Source organism: Saccostrea cucullata, unplaced genomic scaffold, assembly GCF_032062105.1.
Source record: "Saccostrea cucullata isolate Sc308-1 unplaced genomic scaffold, CSIRO_AGI_Scuc_v1 ctg90, whole genome shotgun sequence".
Taxonomy (NCBI): domain Eukaryota; kingdom Metazoa; phylum Mollusca; class Bivalvia; order Ostreida; family Ostreidae; genus Saccostrea; species Saccostrea cuccullata.
In genome coordinates, this window is record NW_026940868.1 from 159,790 (window position 1) to 173,194 (window position 13,405).

Below are 13,405 nucleotides of genomic sequence, written 5' to 3' on the forward strand. Positions count from 1 at the left end.
CTTCTAGAAAAAAAGTTTCCAAGTGTGAGATTAAACAGAGAAGTTATTTAATTTTTTGAAATTTCAAAATATATTTTTTTTACCTTTATATTGCTTAAACAGTGTGAAGAGTTAAATTCTATAAACTGGTAACATCAGTAAAATAAGATATTCATAAATGATTTATATTTACTTTGTTCATACACAATTACGCAACTTTTTGTGCGCTTGTAATAAATATACAGCTTTTTTTACAATTTCTCCGGATAATCAGGATTACGCGGATTTACAGTTGAAATTTTGATACAACAATATTTTCTTACTCAAGAATTTTGGAATTCAATTTATAAAAGACTTGATTATAACGATAAATTCTGAACAAAATTTGAATAGAAACAATAAGACGTAAAATAATTTGAAAGACAGATAGTTCCTCTTTTTCTCCGAATAAATCTTTCTCTTTTATTCTGTTTTCTTTCTTTCTTTTCTTTTTTTTTTTGAAAATGATGTGTACGCACTTGCGTACTTGCGTATAGGCAGCTACGCGCCTGAAAGTACTTCATAGAAGAGTACGGAATTTTTTGAAATCTATTTTTTTTAAATTGAGGTAAGAGTTTGAAAGAATTAATCCATACACAAGCGCAACTTTTTGTGCGCAATAAATATACAGTTTTTTCAACGGATGACACTGTAGCTCTCCGGTCTATCAATATATTTTTCGGAGTGCTACAGTTCTGCAGCTACTTCCGCCCCAGCGCGGGGTTGAACTCTCGACCTACAGAATCTGTCTCCTAGCAGTACAGGAACAGCGCGATAGACCGCGCTCGGCTACATGTATGTAGGCAAGGCATAAGTTTTATTAGAGAATTGTTACCAATACACGTTGTAATGAAATTTAAAATTATTTATAAGCAACAAGATAAAATTTCTGTTGAAAGACTTAAAGATGCAAATTTGAGTAACATGAATGTAAAATTATCATAATAACTCAAATTTGCTTCTTTTATTTTGTTGACTAACAAGTATACACTGAAGTTTTGTGATCGATTTAATAACTTCACTTTAAAGCTGTTGTTATGCTGAAGTTGTTTCGCCAAATATAGCACCCATACGTGATTTGTCGGTATCTAAATAATAAAACTATTAAAATCTCTTGATTAAATGTCTTCAATCATTTCAAGAATTGTAACATACAATAAATAAATATTTGATTTGCAAAAAGTGGAAAAAGTCAATATACCTCTCCCTCTCTTTCTCTCTCTCTCTCAGACAAAGTGTTGGTACTCGGACCTTCGACCTTAGGTCACTCGGGCTGATATTGGGCCACTGGGCTGATATGACAAATGGTATGAATTTTAGTTTTCTTAATTAATATTTTCTATTTGTAAACCATTTTTTTATTTTTACATGTATTTGATTGAATTTAGTTGCCGTTATTCATCTGCATTTCTTGTTAAATGTGCAAAACGTCGGAACTCGGTGCTAACTTTACATATACATTCCATCAGTGCTGGTGTTATTACATCTTCATTCCGGTGCTGGCTTCCGAGTCTTGTAATTTTTAACATGTACTTTACAGACGTTGACAACGACACACAAAGGGATGGTTAATAATACTTTTTTGCGCATGTATGTACAATGATGTTATATTGCTTTTCGATCGCAGAAAACGATATTACGCAAGTTTCTTTTTTAGTGTCAACGAATTCCGTGTATTATATTACGCAGTCACGCTGTGAATATTACATTAACACCCACCCAACCACAGGTGACAGAACAATATTAGATATAGTAAATGGATGTCGATTATTGTCGGTTCAGATAGATTTGACATTTTGTACATTGCAGTTCAGTTCTTGGGTAAATTGTACATTCAGAAAGTTTTTGTAAATGAGAGCAATAACATTTGCTTTGAGGTAATATGACATATGAAGTACAACTGTACATGTATTACATATAGAAATTGGTACATATAATATACCTATAGACAATGGAATACCTACAGCTTATATGTATGGATAATTGTATCTATAACAAATACGTACAGACAACTTTCCATATAGCAACGTACATGTATGGCCAATTGTACCTAAAACATACGTACAGACAGTTGTACCTATGGCATACCTACTGACAATTGGAAACCTTGAATATACTCACGGATAATTGTACATATAACATACAGTGCCTGTCTAAACATACGTTGGACAACTGTACTTATATCATACATACATGTATATCATCATTATAAAACATATGTCGGACAAGGCAATTTTCATCTCCTTTTATGTTTTCACATTTCTTAAAAGGAAATCAATCGTTCGAAATAAAAATGTTTAAGAATTGTAGATAAGAAAGTGGGTCAGACAAGAATGTTTTGCGTACTGTCAGGCTGTGTACGTATACTCTGATGATATTTAATGTTACAGCCATTCAAAGGAAATATTCTCAAGTGCTTTTTTTCTTTGGAAAAAAAAATGGATGCATGTACTTGTATACCATTTAATTTCTATGACAGTAGCCCAGACAACACCCAATATACTTGCTGTTCGTCATTTTGGAATCGAACTTATTTCAAAATTTAAGCCATGGTCTTTTGACATATATGGAGCTGACATTATCAATTTCTTTAAAAATTACGTCATATGATTATTTTAAACTGAAACGTTTGGTCATGGCTTATAAATGTCAATATTTGCATGGCCGTAAGATCCCCCCCATAATTATGCGATTATGCGGATGAATAGTATACTATAGAAATTAATTACTATATGCTCGTGCAATTACCATTTTACTATTACACCTCAATTAAAATGTCTCACAACCCTCGTTTTTGCTTGTCAAGGAATTTTAGATACTAGATGAGTGCCCCCAATTTAGAATATATTGCCCCCCCCCCACTTAAATTGCTACCTACGTAATATTACAATGGCCCTTAGGTGCATTGTATCCGAAATAAAATATTATTAAAACATCTTCACAAGCATGAGCTCCATACATGCATATATACCCAGTGAGGTAGATTATGAGCTTTTCTCCAATTTAAAAAAAAATCGCAAGAAGGTTTGAAATCAGTTTTTTTTTATTTATTGAGGTGTCACTTGTGCTGCACCCATATATCTTCATATTATAGCATTAACAAATATTTGTGATATTCATCTCTAAAATCAACAAGGGTGGGACTGTGTATTTGTCTTTTAACGAAAAAGCTTTTAAAAACCGCAATATCTTGGTCTTAAAATGTTTCTGATAAGATGAGAAGTAAAAAGAAGACCAACAGTTCGATTTTGTCAACGTGTCAACCTCGCTCCAGCGAAAATATTGCATTCTAAATATGTTATCTTCGTATCATCTTATTTAGCGCCAATGAGATTTGATTGATTGTGAAATCAGCATATTTCAGTTGACTGGACTTTCATAGTAAAGAATTATTTTTTTACCAAAGAGACATACAATATTTGGGATTTAATTTCCGTCTGGGTTTGATAAGAACTCTACAGTGCTTGATTGTTTACCAAAAGCATGGACACATTGGTTTTACATGCAATTTGTTTACCATATTTTTCTTAATGTTTACAATGTTTGATTTTTTGCACTGGAAAATAAATATGCATAAATTTTTGTTCTCATAGTTTCCAAAAGATGATACAACCATATTTTAAATCCAGCTTTATAACTTGCACTCAGCATATACCATGCTTCACTGGAAATCCGATTTCTTTGTATGCATTATTTAACGTAATGCGGGGAGGCATAAGATCATAGCTAGATAAGATGAAGTTTTTTTTCTGGAAACTGAATTCTTTACAGATTCTTTAAAAACCACACTTCCGGTTCCAAACCAGATTTATACGACAAAGAAATGAATATCTTCAAAGATCTGTGTATTGAATAAAATCTATATTTACCCAATTCATCGATGACCTGACAGAATAGGCATCCTGTTAATGGAACCGCTTCCTAGTTCGAGCTTTATCCGGCTACCATGCAGAAGTGTGATTAAAACCTGCTTTATAACCTACATTACAATGTAGTTGTGGCAAAACAAACAAAAACGTTTTAGCATGTAAAGTAAATCAAAATTTATAGCTTACAAACTTTTGTGCTGCAATTGGTGGACATACTCAGTATCAATGGGACTGACATTGTCGAGGGATGTGACTGCTGTTTTGCCCCTTTATATGTTCAGAATTGAAAAAAATTAGATCCAAATCATTATAGTTTGGAACGTGTAAATAGGAAACTGAAAGCGCCAAGGTCATCAAAACCAGATGTCGTAAAATGAGAAACACCAGTTGTCGTAAACTTTGCGATGACCAGTGATTGACTTTTTACCTGTCAATATCATGTAAGATATTAAGATTACGAATACAAGTATTGCATGTATCTTAATATTTATCAGTATTCTGAAGTTATGGTTCAATAAAAAAGTATGTGTCGGGTTGAAAAAGTAACAAATAATTTAAAAGGCTTTCAGGTGCAGCGATTCATGAAAGGACCTAGAATAAATCCACCTTGTAAGAACGCTTATTTTATCATTATACTGATTTATTACAAGAGTCGTGTTTTAATTTAAATTCAGAATTCCTGCTCAGAGATCCGTTTAGTTTACAAAATATTAGTCGTTCTCATTTTTAAAAGTACATTTATCTGGAATTAAGCTAGCACCCATTGGATTCCTTAAACAGCTGTTAAGGCTATAAGTTTATAAACAGTTTGATGTCTTTAAAATATTCGAAAAGAGGTTCATCTGACCCAAACAGCCCACACTAAAACAGTTTGAACAACTTTCCACGTGCGTGATTACAAGGTGCACCTTATGTTAGATGACAAGTCGGCTACAGGTAAATGATAAAGTATTTGTACATATTTCTAGGTTTTCTTTTTGGACAGATAATATGTCCTATCGGCTAATACTAGGTACATACTAAATCAACAAATATTTGCCACAGAATTTGTTTCGGTATTTTAAAATTTTAATGCAATACATTTTATTTAAATTTTCAGATGACGGAATCATGCAGCGTTAAATGGATGGGTAAAGATTCCTATAATACAGATATCTTGGCAAACAAAAACGACGATCGTTAAATACTGGAGTTATCTCTCGGCTGTGTGTAGAGTAAGCCTGGTGGTTGTTGAGCTACTATCTGACGATACATGCATAGTGGTTCTTCCGTGATATTAACCAGTAATTCAATTTATATCCAGGATGAGATTTTAGGATTCTCCGCTACATTCATCATAGAATTTTTTTCTCTGTGAACTATTCGTACAAATTTTACAAACTTATTCAACATTTTCCTTTGTGAAAAGGGAATTTGAAATTTTGGTTGATGTGTTTTCTTCACGGGAACGAAAACATGTGATTTTAATGTGACCAATGCCGAAACATGGATGGGATTCCGTTTTTTAATGGTGTTTTGGTATTTGTTTTGCTGGTCTCGGCCTTATTAACGAAGGGTAAGTAGATTATCTTTATATAATCTGTCAAAAAATGGATTTAGGATTTCTTCATTACAATAAACATTTTACACGACTATTTGAATTAAGAGCGAAGACAATTCACATGAAATTAGCTTTTATTTTAAATAAGACATTTTTGAATTCTTTTTATTGTGTTCATCTCTTGAGAACACACATTTCATCTTTAATATTGTCTGAAATTGTCATTTTGTCTCAAAAAATGTTTTGTTTTCTTGCAATCCTAACGGGTTTTTTTTAAAGATATTTTCTCCATTTCTCCATTTTATAGATTTTCTAGATCTTGTTTTAAAGATTTTTGAACAAATATTCTTGTCAAAACGACGTTGTTATTGCAGTTTCAGGCATGTTAAACCAATTAATTGGCTAAAAACTCCTAGTCATATAATTCATTTGTGTATTTTCCCACTTCTTCTGTTTTCTTTATACCAACACAAACGGTTTTAGTGTTTGATTGTATTGGTTTACGAAGCAAGTGTTATCGTCTACGCTCGGACCAGATATTATATGATTATCATCTGTATATTGATTTAAGGAGATGAATTCCTAACTTCCAATTATTTCTGAATAATCGAGTTTTTCTTCACTTCTCTATGATTGAATTGGAAACGTATTACTTACAATTTGTGTCATTTCATAAAAAAAAAATCGTACATGTTAACCAACAACCTTCCTACTCTAAGGTTATTCCTCTCATTTGTAGTATCCTATAATAATAGAAGACGAGTCATTTTTCAAGTATTGGGTGGGAAAAACAAAAACGGCATGGGCTCTAAGTGGATTAATGTTTGTATACATATACATGTAAGATATGTAATGCCGATATAATTCTGTCACATTGAATAAAAAAGTCAATTTACAAGGCATAGGTTCATCTAAAGCTGTGTTATGGAACGGCTTTATCCATTGTTACAAAGGTGCAAACTTTTAAGGACAAAGGCATTCTTAGACAAGATTCCATAGATAATAGATCGATATCTTGCCAAATTAAACTAGAATTATTTTTCAAAAATTAAATAGCCAGCTCAAAAAGTAATCTTTGTCGAATTCAAGCCATAAATTATCACAATACCTGTTTATTTCATTGCACCTTCACCCCATACGAAAGACACATCCCCTAGATCTAGAATGCAATAAATTTTGGAAGCCGATGGCTCTGTGACAAATTTATGTGACACGAAATGTATCTATTTCATATCTGAAACCAAATCAGATTGGCCAAAGATTGCCTAAATATAATACACGAATTACATCTTGTCCGGTCATCCGCCCTCGAAAGACTTTGATGAAGAAATTATATCCTTTAATTTGCCATGGTTAGTTTAAGGACTTTGTACTTTGAACCCTTCTCATCTTTATTTCTAATTGACAAGTGAGTAACATGTTTAAACCCTTTGTCAAGATGTGCAACGGGCGAATAATTACAACAAAGACACAGTAGCCATTAAACAAAACCAGTAATTAATTTTGACGTCAAATAAAGAAGTTCTCCTTATCGAGTTGATTTATGTATCTGCAAAAGAAAGATTAGAAATTATCAAAGTTAAAGTTATGTTTAATGCCAGACATTGAAATTTTCATCTAATTCGATAAACGATTATTTTTTTTCATCATCAATTGTAATGAGACTGATTATCTTCCCTGTACAATGCGATGGTTGCAAACATCTTAAGAGGGCCTCTGGGATCTGTGTGTGATATAGAAAAATGAATTTATCAAAGAGAGAGAGAGAGAGAGAGAGAAAGGAAAAAAGACAGACATTTTCCTAAAATCCTAATACTGAAGAACACACCAGCAGGATTTGCTTTAATTCGTCTTTTGCCAATGGCGCACATTGAATTTCAACAAATAAAGTCTTTTACGAGTATATCTAATGTTGACTTCAGTCGTAAATATGTCACGGAAAGTCTAAAGATTTCTTTTGGTGAGTTCTGGATACTTGAAGCAAGGCCTTATTCATTTGTCTGCTTCTCTTTGATAGAAGTGCAATACCCTGCTGTGCCCGGCGACAAGAAACTCAATAATGTTATGCAAGCTACCCGCCAGTTGTATTGAAAATTTGTCAGATTTTAATCAACTTCATTAAAAAGCAAGGAGTCAAACATCGAGTAAAGAAAGCTATTTAACAATGCTTTAAAATGTGGACCAGATATAATGAGAAAAATCAACATTTCTTAACCGGTTAATTGTGAGTTCCATTAAATATCTCCCTTGTGATGCAGTAGGGTCTGTGGTGGAGAGATTGAAGTCCTTATCTGCTCTGGATAGATTATTACTGAAAATACTGCATAGAGAGTACAAAATATTCCTTCACACCCACGAATTCTCTAGGGTCCTCATATCTAGTTCTGACAAACTAATTTGACAGAGGCAATTTTCTCATAAGAAAAAAATATCAATTTTCTATTGAAACTGTCATATGTTCTGATAGCATGAATAGCATTAATGAATTCAAAACGGCAGAATGGATAGCCTCGGTGTAGTAAAAAGTGGAGTGGATTTTTATATAGGTAATGGATTGATTTAAACATCGCTAATAAAACGAAATAGCTCTCATGTTGATATGTATTTAGTCTTCTGCTTTATTTGAGCGTTTTGTCAATTCCAGGCCATTACACATATGAAAATCCACTGAGACAAATAAAAATCTACAATCTAGCTTCTTAGAGGAAAACCTTTTCTTTCATTGCGAGACGACGAAGGGTCTTCTCAAGGGAGAGAAATTCTCTATCGCGAGGTTTTGAAGCCGTGTTTTAAGGATTGTAAGTTTCTGGATTTTGTCGATATGAGCCTACGAGCATCGATTGCATGTTAAATATGAACAAGAACTGAAAAGACAGCCAATCTTTACTAGTTGTCAAACAACTTAATATTCATAAATAAAATAGACCGAAGAAATGAGCGTATACATTTAAGGAGTCCTAAGCGCACGACTATTTAAAATCTTAATTTCTTTGTACATATATTTCAATATTTGCATAGTTTTGTTAAAAATTAAATCATGTATAAACCTCGATGTGGCCAAAATATAATAAGGGAATATTGGTACTCATATAAAGTCTGTATCAAATAAAGCTCCTTTTCTTTTCATTAATTCTACGAAGTGTTAATGACTGTCCTCATTCCGTTTATTTAAAACCGACGCGCCAAGGCTTGTAATTAGACTCCAATATGTAAATGATTTGCCCCCTTCCTCGAGTTTATATTAATCGTAAAACGGAATGCATTGTGGTAATATATGTTATGAATGGTTGGTTCTCAAATTCTCTGGACATTTTAAATTACACCACGTTGACACTAATTTTAAATGATCTTAAGGAACCATTGTGCCGCAGACTCCCATCCTCAATGTGTCAAAAATATTATTCCAACGACAAAAAAGTTAACTTAGCACCGAGCAAGCACTCTGATGCTTATTTTTAGAAGTCATATCAATTTTAACAAGTCTATAATTTCCATTTTAGTGTCACAAAATACACAACATAACGCCTTCTATGAGACTGGTTTAAACTACATGTAATTTTAATGCATCCTTTATTCTAGTTTGATAAAAAGTGGATGATGAGCGCTTGTTCTCTCCAGTGCGCCAAGGTTTTAGGTTTTTAGCGCGATGACACCCTTCCGGCCTTAATGAAATTGTCTTGTCACCCTAGAGCGAGCTCCTCTTCTGGCACACATTGTCTTCTCGAATCATTGCACAGATTAAATTGCACCAAAATGTGCACCTGTGATGTTTTGCAGTGCATTTTTGTTGTCTTCGTGCACTTAAAGTGATCATTAAGAACAAAGGAGTGTGTACATGGAATTTTGATATATTGGATGGGGATTATAGGACTCTGAGAGAAATTAAAGAGATTTCATTGTTTGCGTGTCCATCAAGAGCTTCCTACACCAGACCAACAAAGAAAATACTGCAACCGTTAATTTGTCGCCTTTGAAGTTCTAAAAGAAACTATGTGAGAGAGAGAGAGAGAGTCTAACCATGGTGAATTTCACGGAAAAATATAAATATTACAGACATTAATCGTAAATACATAGTGATTGACAGTTCTATTCTTATTCACTGTATCAACATAGGAACTAGAACATCGTGCACGACTTATCGCAAAATAACGAAACAAAAAGATCTAACGCAAACCAGAACACGATTGCATGCATATTTAATGTCCGCCATGCTTTTTTTCCCTCGTGAAGTTCAACAGGAAGACTATGGAAAAAATTATGTGATAAGAAAGCTAGATACCCTTACATTTTCCTATATATATGCTTTGTCTGTCAATAAATATTTAAAGTTTAAATCTTGTCAGAGTGTAATAATTTATCCCCAAAGGACTTTTTCCATAGATCTTGGATCTAGTTTGTAAAAAGAAATATGTGCATGATCTCTTGATAATATACTAGTTACAAGTAACTTAATTTATTCTTGCATCTTGTCTAATTGTAACAGAGACGTGTTAACAAGTATTTTAATCTCTGTCGATAATTTATAATAATAAAAATTAGTTAGTATGTCAATTATCTTAACCTTAAAAGTCGGATTTCAGAACGCCACAAATTATTGTCACTAACAATTTATCTTTTGCTCCTTTGCATTCAACTTTAAAACTCTCATTAACCCAATCCAAACCTTCAATTCTCAAAACAGAAGCAGACTTCGTCTTCACAAACTGGACACTACTAGACTGACATTACAAACAAACCGCGGAAGAATAACTGAACATAATAATTGTTTTAATTACATTTTCCGATAAGCTGGAGTCCAAATATTACTGGTCTCTCCTTCTACGGATAGGGAACAGTATTCCCAAGTAATTCTCTGTCAGGTGTTCAACTTTATCTGATGATCAGAATCCCAGTTTTACACCACGTCTGTAAGTTCGCCCACCCTGGGTGCTTGACACATCCAAAAATGACTCTGGTACGTTAAATCTATTTGTTCGTGTCTCAAATTTCCGTGTTATCGTCAATCCAATCGCTGGTGTTACTAATTGAAGATTTGCCTGTTTTTTCTACTTGTTGCTATCTGATGGAAGATTTAAACCTTTGACTGATATCACCTTTGGTTTTTTGATAAAATTACAAGCTCGCTAATAAAAACGACATGTTTAGAATTTTAAAGCTACCGGAAAATTTGACTTTTCCCCATTGATGGTTTATTTCGACTTTCGCTCTTTCTAATGGACTTAGTAGTGTATCAGTTTTCAATTATTTGATATTATTAAGTGAATTAGGGAGATAATTCAATTTGTGAGAGGATCCATTGATAATCTGTTTTGTCGTAATAAGATTAATCTCAAAGGATAGGAATTTATTGGATCACATATGTGTTCATCATATTTATTACATACTTTGGTTCATCTAACACAATTCACAAGATCAAAGAATTGGATAGATTTTTTAAAAAACACTCTACTAATAATATTTTTGAGCTCACAGCCTAAAAATGGAATTTAACAATAAATTACAAAGATTTTAATGATGTGCACTCCATGTGGATATTTCTAAATATCAGAGATGCTCATGTAAAATAAATCTTTTTTTGTAGTTCCCGTTCATTTCGCTGGATACATACATGTATATTCCAACTGTTCCAAATGAATTTTCAAACAAAGAGTTGGGTATATTTGTTGTATTATTTTATTTGAAAATATCATTTCCACAAAAAAATACTAGTATTTTCCTTGATTGCTGAATAATTGATTATTGTTGTTTATTGTGAGATCTACTTTTTGAACTTACAAAATCCCTGCTCAGAGTAATAATATATAAATAAGTAATATATAGTCGAGAACACAGAATCTCGGCCGTACGTGTCTCCAGATTTACTTTTTACATGCAACAAACACATACATATGGGGTTGTTGAAGTTATCATCCTGCCACTTTGTTGGCATAAAATTACAAGAACTAGGGTGCATTCAGTGATATCAAAGGCCGGATGACGGTGTTTCTTTGACTGTTATCAACACCCTGCTATTGAGGATTTTTTGTCGTATTAATGTACAGGTGGTGACGAATATGGGGCTGTTATATATATCACCAAAGGGTTGTATGTCCTTGCTTGTTCACAACTGTATAAATCTGATACTTGAATGACACACGGATATAAATACCTCTGTTTGTTAGCGATATATGCATTAGTATCTGGTACACCGGTACAGAAAACCTTAAAAACAGTTTCTAAATGTAAACATTTCAAATATGTAATAAAAATTAAAATTTGTTCTTTTTTTATTGGAATAATACGCAACTTACCAAAAACAGTTATCAGGTATCGCCGACTGACGCATTGTGTACCAAAGGGATAAAAGGAAGGTTTTCATTAAACTCGCTTAACAAATGAGTCAAAATTTATATATATGCACGAAAAAGCAGAGAATGGAAACTTGTTCCTGTGGAAATTTTAAGCAGAAGTAGAATGTTTGACGGAAGATCTGTCAGTATATTACTTGCGGCGTCCAGTATAGCCAGTAAAACAGCTTTCTGTATACATATTAAATTGTCTAATACAGTTGGTTTATACATAGATACATATAAGCTGAGAGGTGACGCTGTCTGTTAATCATATGCCCCTCGTTATTTGCTGCACCCCTGATGATGTTAATATCCAACAATAATTTTGTGAGCATTCATAGGGTTCGTATGTACATGGCGTCGTTGTGGATGAGGAGTCCCATCTGTAACAAGTGTTTCATGTATTTATTGATAAGGCTGTAGAGACCACTCCCAAATCTTCGCAGGCGACCAGCTAAACAGGTTTAATAAAATAAATTTCTTGGTTAGGTAAAATGATCGTATTCAAAGATTCTGATTGATGATCAAATATTTAAAGCAATATGAGCTGCATGTTTGACATGGGAAAAATTTGTAGCAAATTTGTAATTAACTATTTAAATGAAAGAAAACTAGAATATTTATAAACTTCTGTTTTTCATATTTGCGATGAAAGAGTTTTTTATAAGCTTTGATTTTATTGTCGTCCTGTACAATATTTATTTCTTATATAATATTATATGTTTGATAGTACAAAAATATTTAGGATGAAACATTTCAAAACTTTGGTCCTATTGATCTTAGGGTTTAAATTCAATACAAATTCATCATTATAATACATTTTGCCATCAAAATAAATTTCTCTAAAATGCAGCTCATATTGCTTTAAATTGACTATTGCGTTATTTTTGCTCTCTCTCTCTCTCTCTCTCTCTCTCTCTCTCTCTCTCTCTCTCTCTCTCTCTCATAGTAACTTTATCATTATTCAGTGTATTCATTTAGCATTTACCTTTGCTTAAAAAAATCTATTTTATAGTTCACATGAAGTGCTTTATTTTTTTTACTGTAGGGGATAGGGAATTGGAAGATTGAAATTGGTGTATATCTTTGGGCTTATTTTGGGTTGAAAATAATGCACAGGTCAAATTTCTAAAATGTTAGCTAATTATTCATTCCCTGTGATGTTCAAAATTCGCAAAGTAGTCGTTATTCTTTCTTAAAATCACTTTAGTGTACTTAAAAAATGCCGTAGATTTATTTTTTTTATTTATATTTACAAAAATTAGCATCTATCTTCATGATCTTTGAAGAAACAAAGTGAGTAGCAAGTAGCTTTAATCAGGTTTTTAGTGCATCGATATTTCGAGAAACTTAAAAAAAAATTAGGTACAAAATAGCTGTCAAACATATTCACTTTGTTTGACAAAATTAAAGTTAATTTGCTATATTTTCTATTCAAATTGTTACTATTGCAGTTACTAGTTAAATAGAAGACACACGATCTGCAACAAAACACTTCAACTTAACAATCAATTTAACAAAGAAACTGGTTTTCTAAAAGATTGTTTAATATCTTTAAACAAGAAAACAAATAGGTTTTCTATAAACTTCTTTGAAGATTACGAAAACATTAGAAAACAATGTTTTAATGGATACTTGCTTCCGCTAAA

At 32.6% G+C, this 13,405-nt stretch overlaps 1 protein-coding gene across 5 annotated transcripts in view; it reads left to right on the forward strand.

The window, feature by feature from the left end:
• The window catches only part of LOC134256522 (zwei Ig domain protein zig-8-like), a 56,815-nt gene that overhangs the window by 23,831 nt on the left and 19,579 nt on the right, over nucleotides 1–13,405 (forward strand). For 3 of the 5 annotated variants that reach the window (XM_062739180.1, XM_062739175.1, XM_062739176.1), the window contains exon 2: nucleotides 4,987–5,442. In XM_062739180.1, the coding sequence (XP_062595164.1) occupies nucleotides 5,373–5,442 (70 nt within the window). In that variant the 5' untranslated portion in view covers nucleotides 4,987–5,372. Of the gene's footprint in view, nucleotides 1–1,307; nucleotides 1,326–4,694; nucleotides 4,824–4,986; nucleotides 5,443–13,405 lie in introns of those variants that run through there. The other 2 variants (XM_062739179.1, XM_062739177.1) reach the window with 2 other exon arrangements.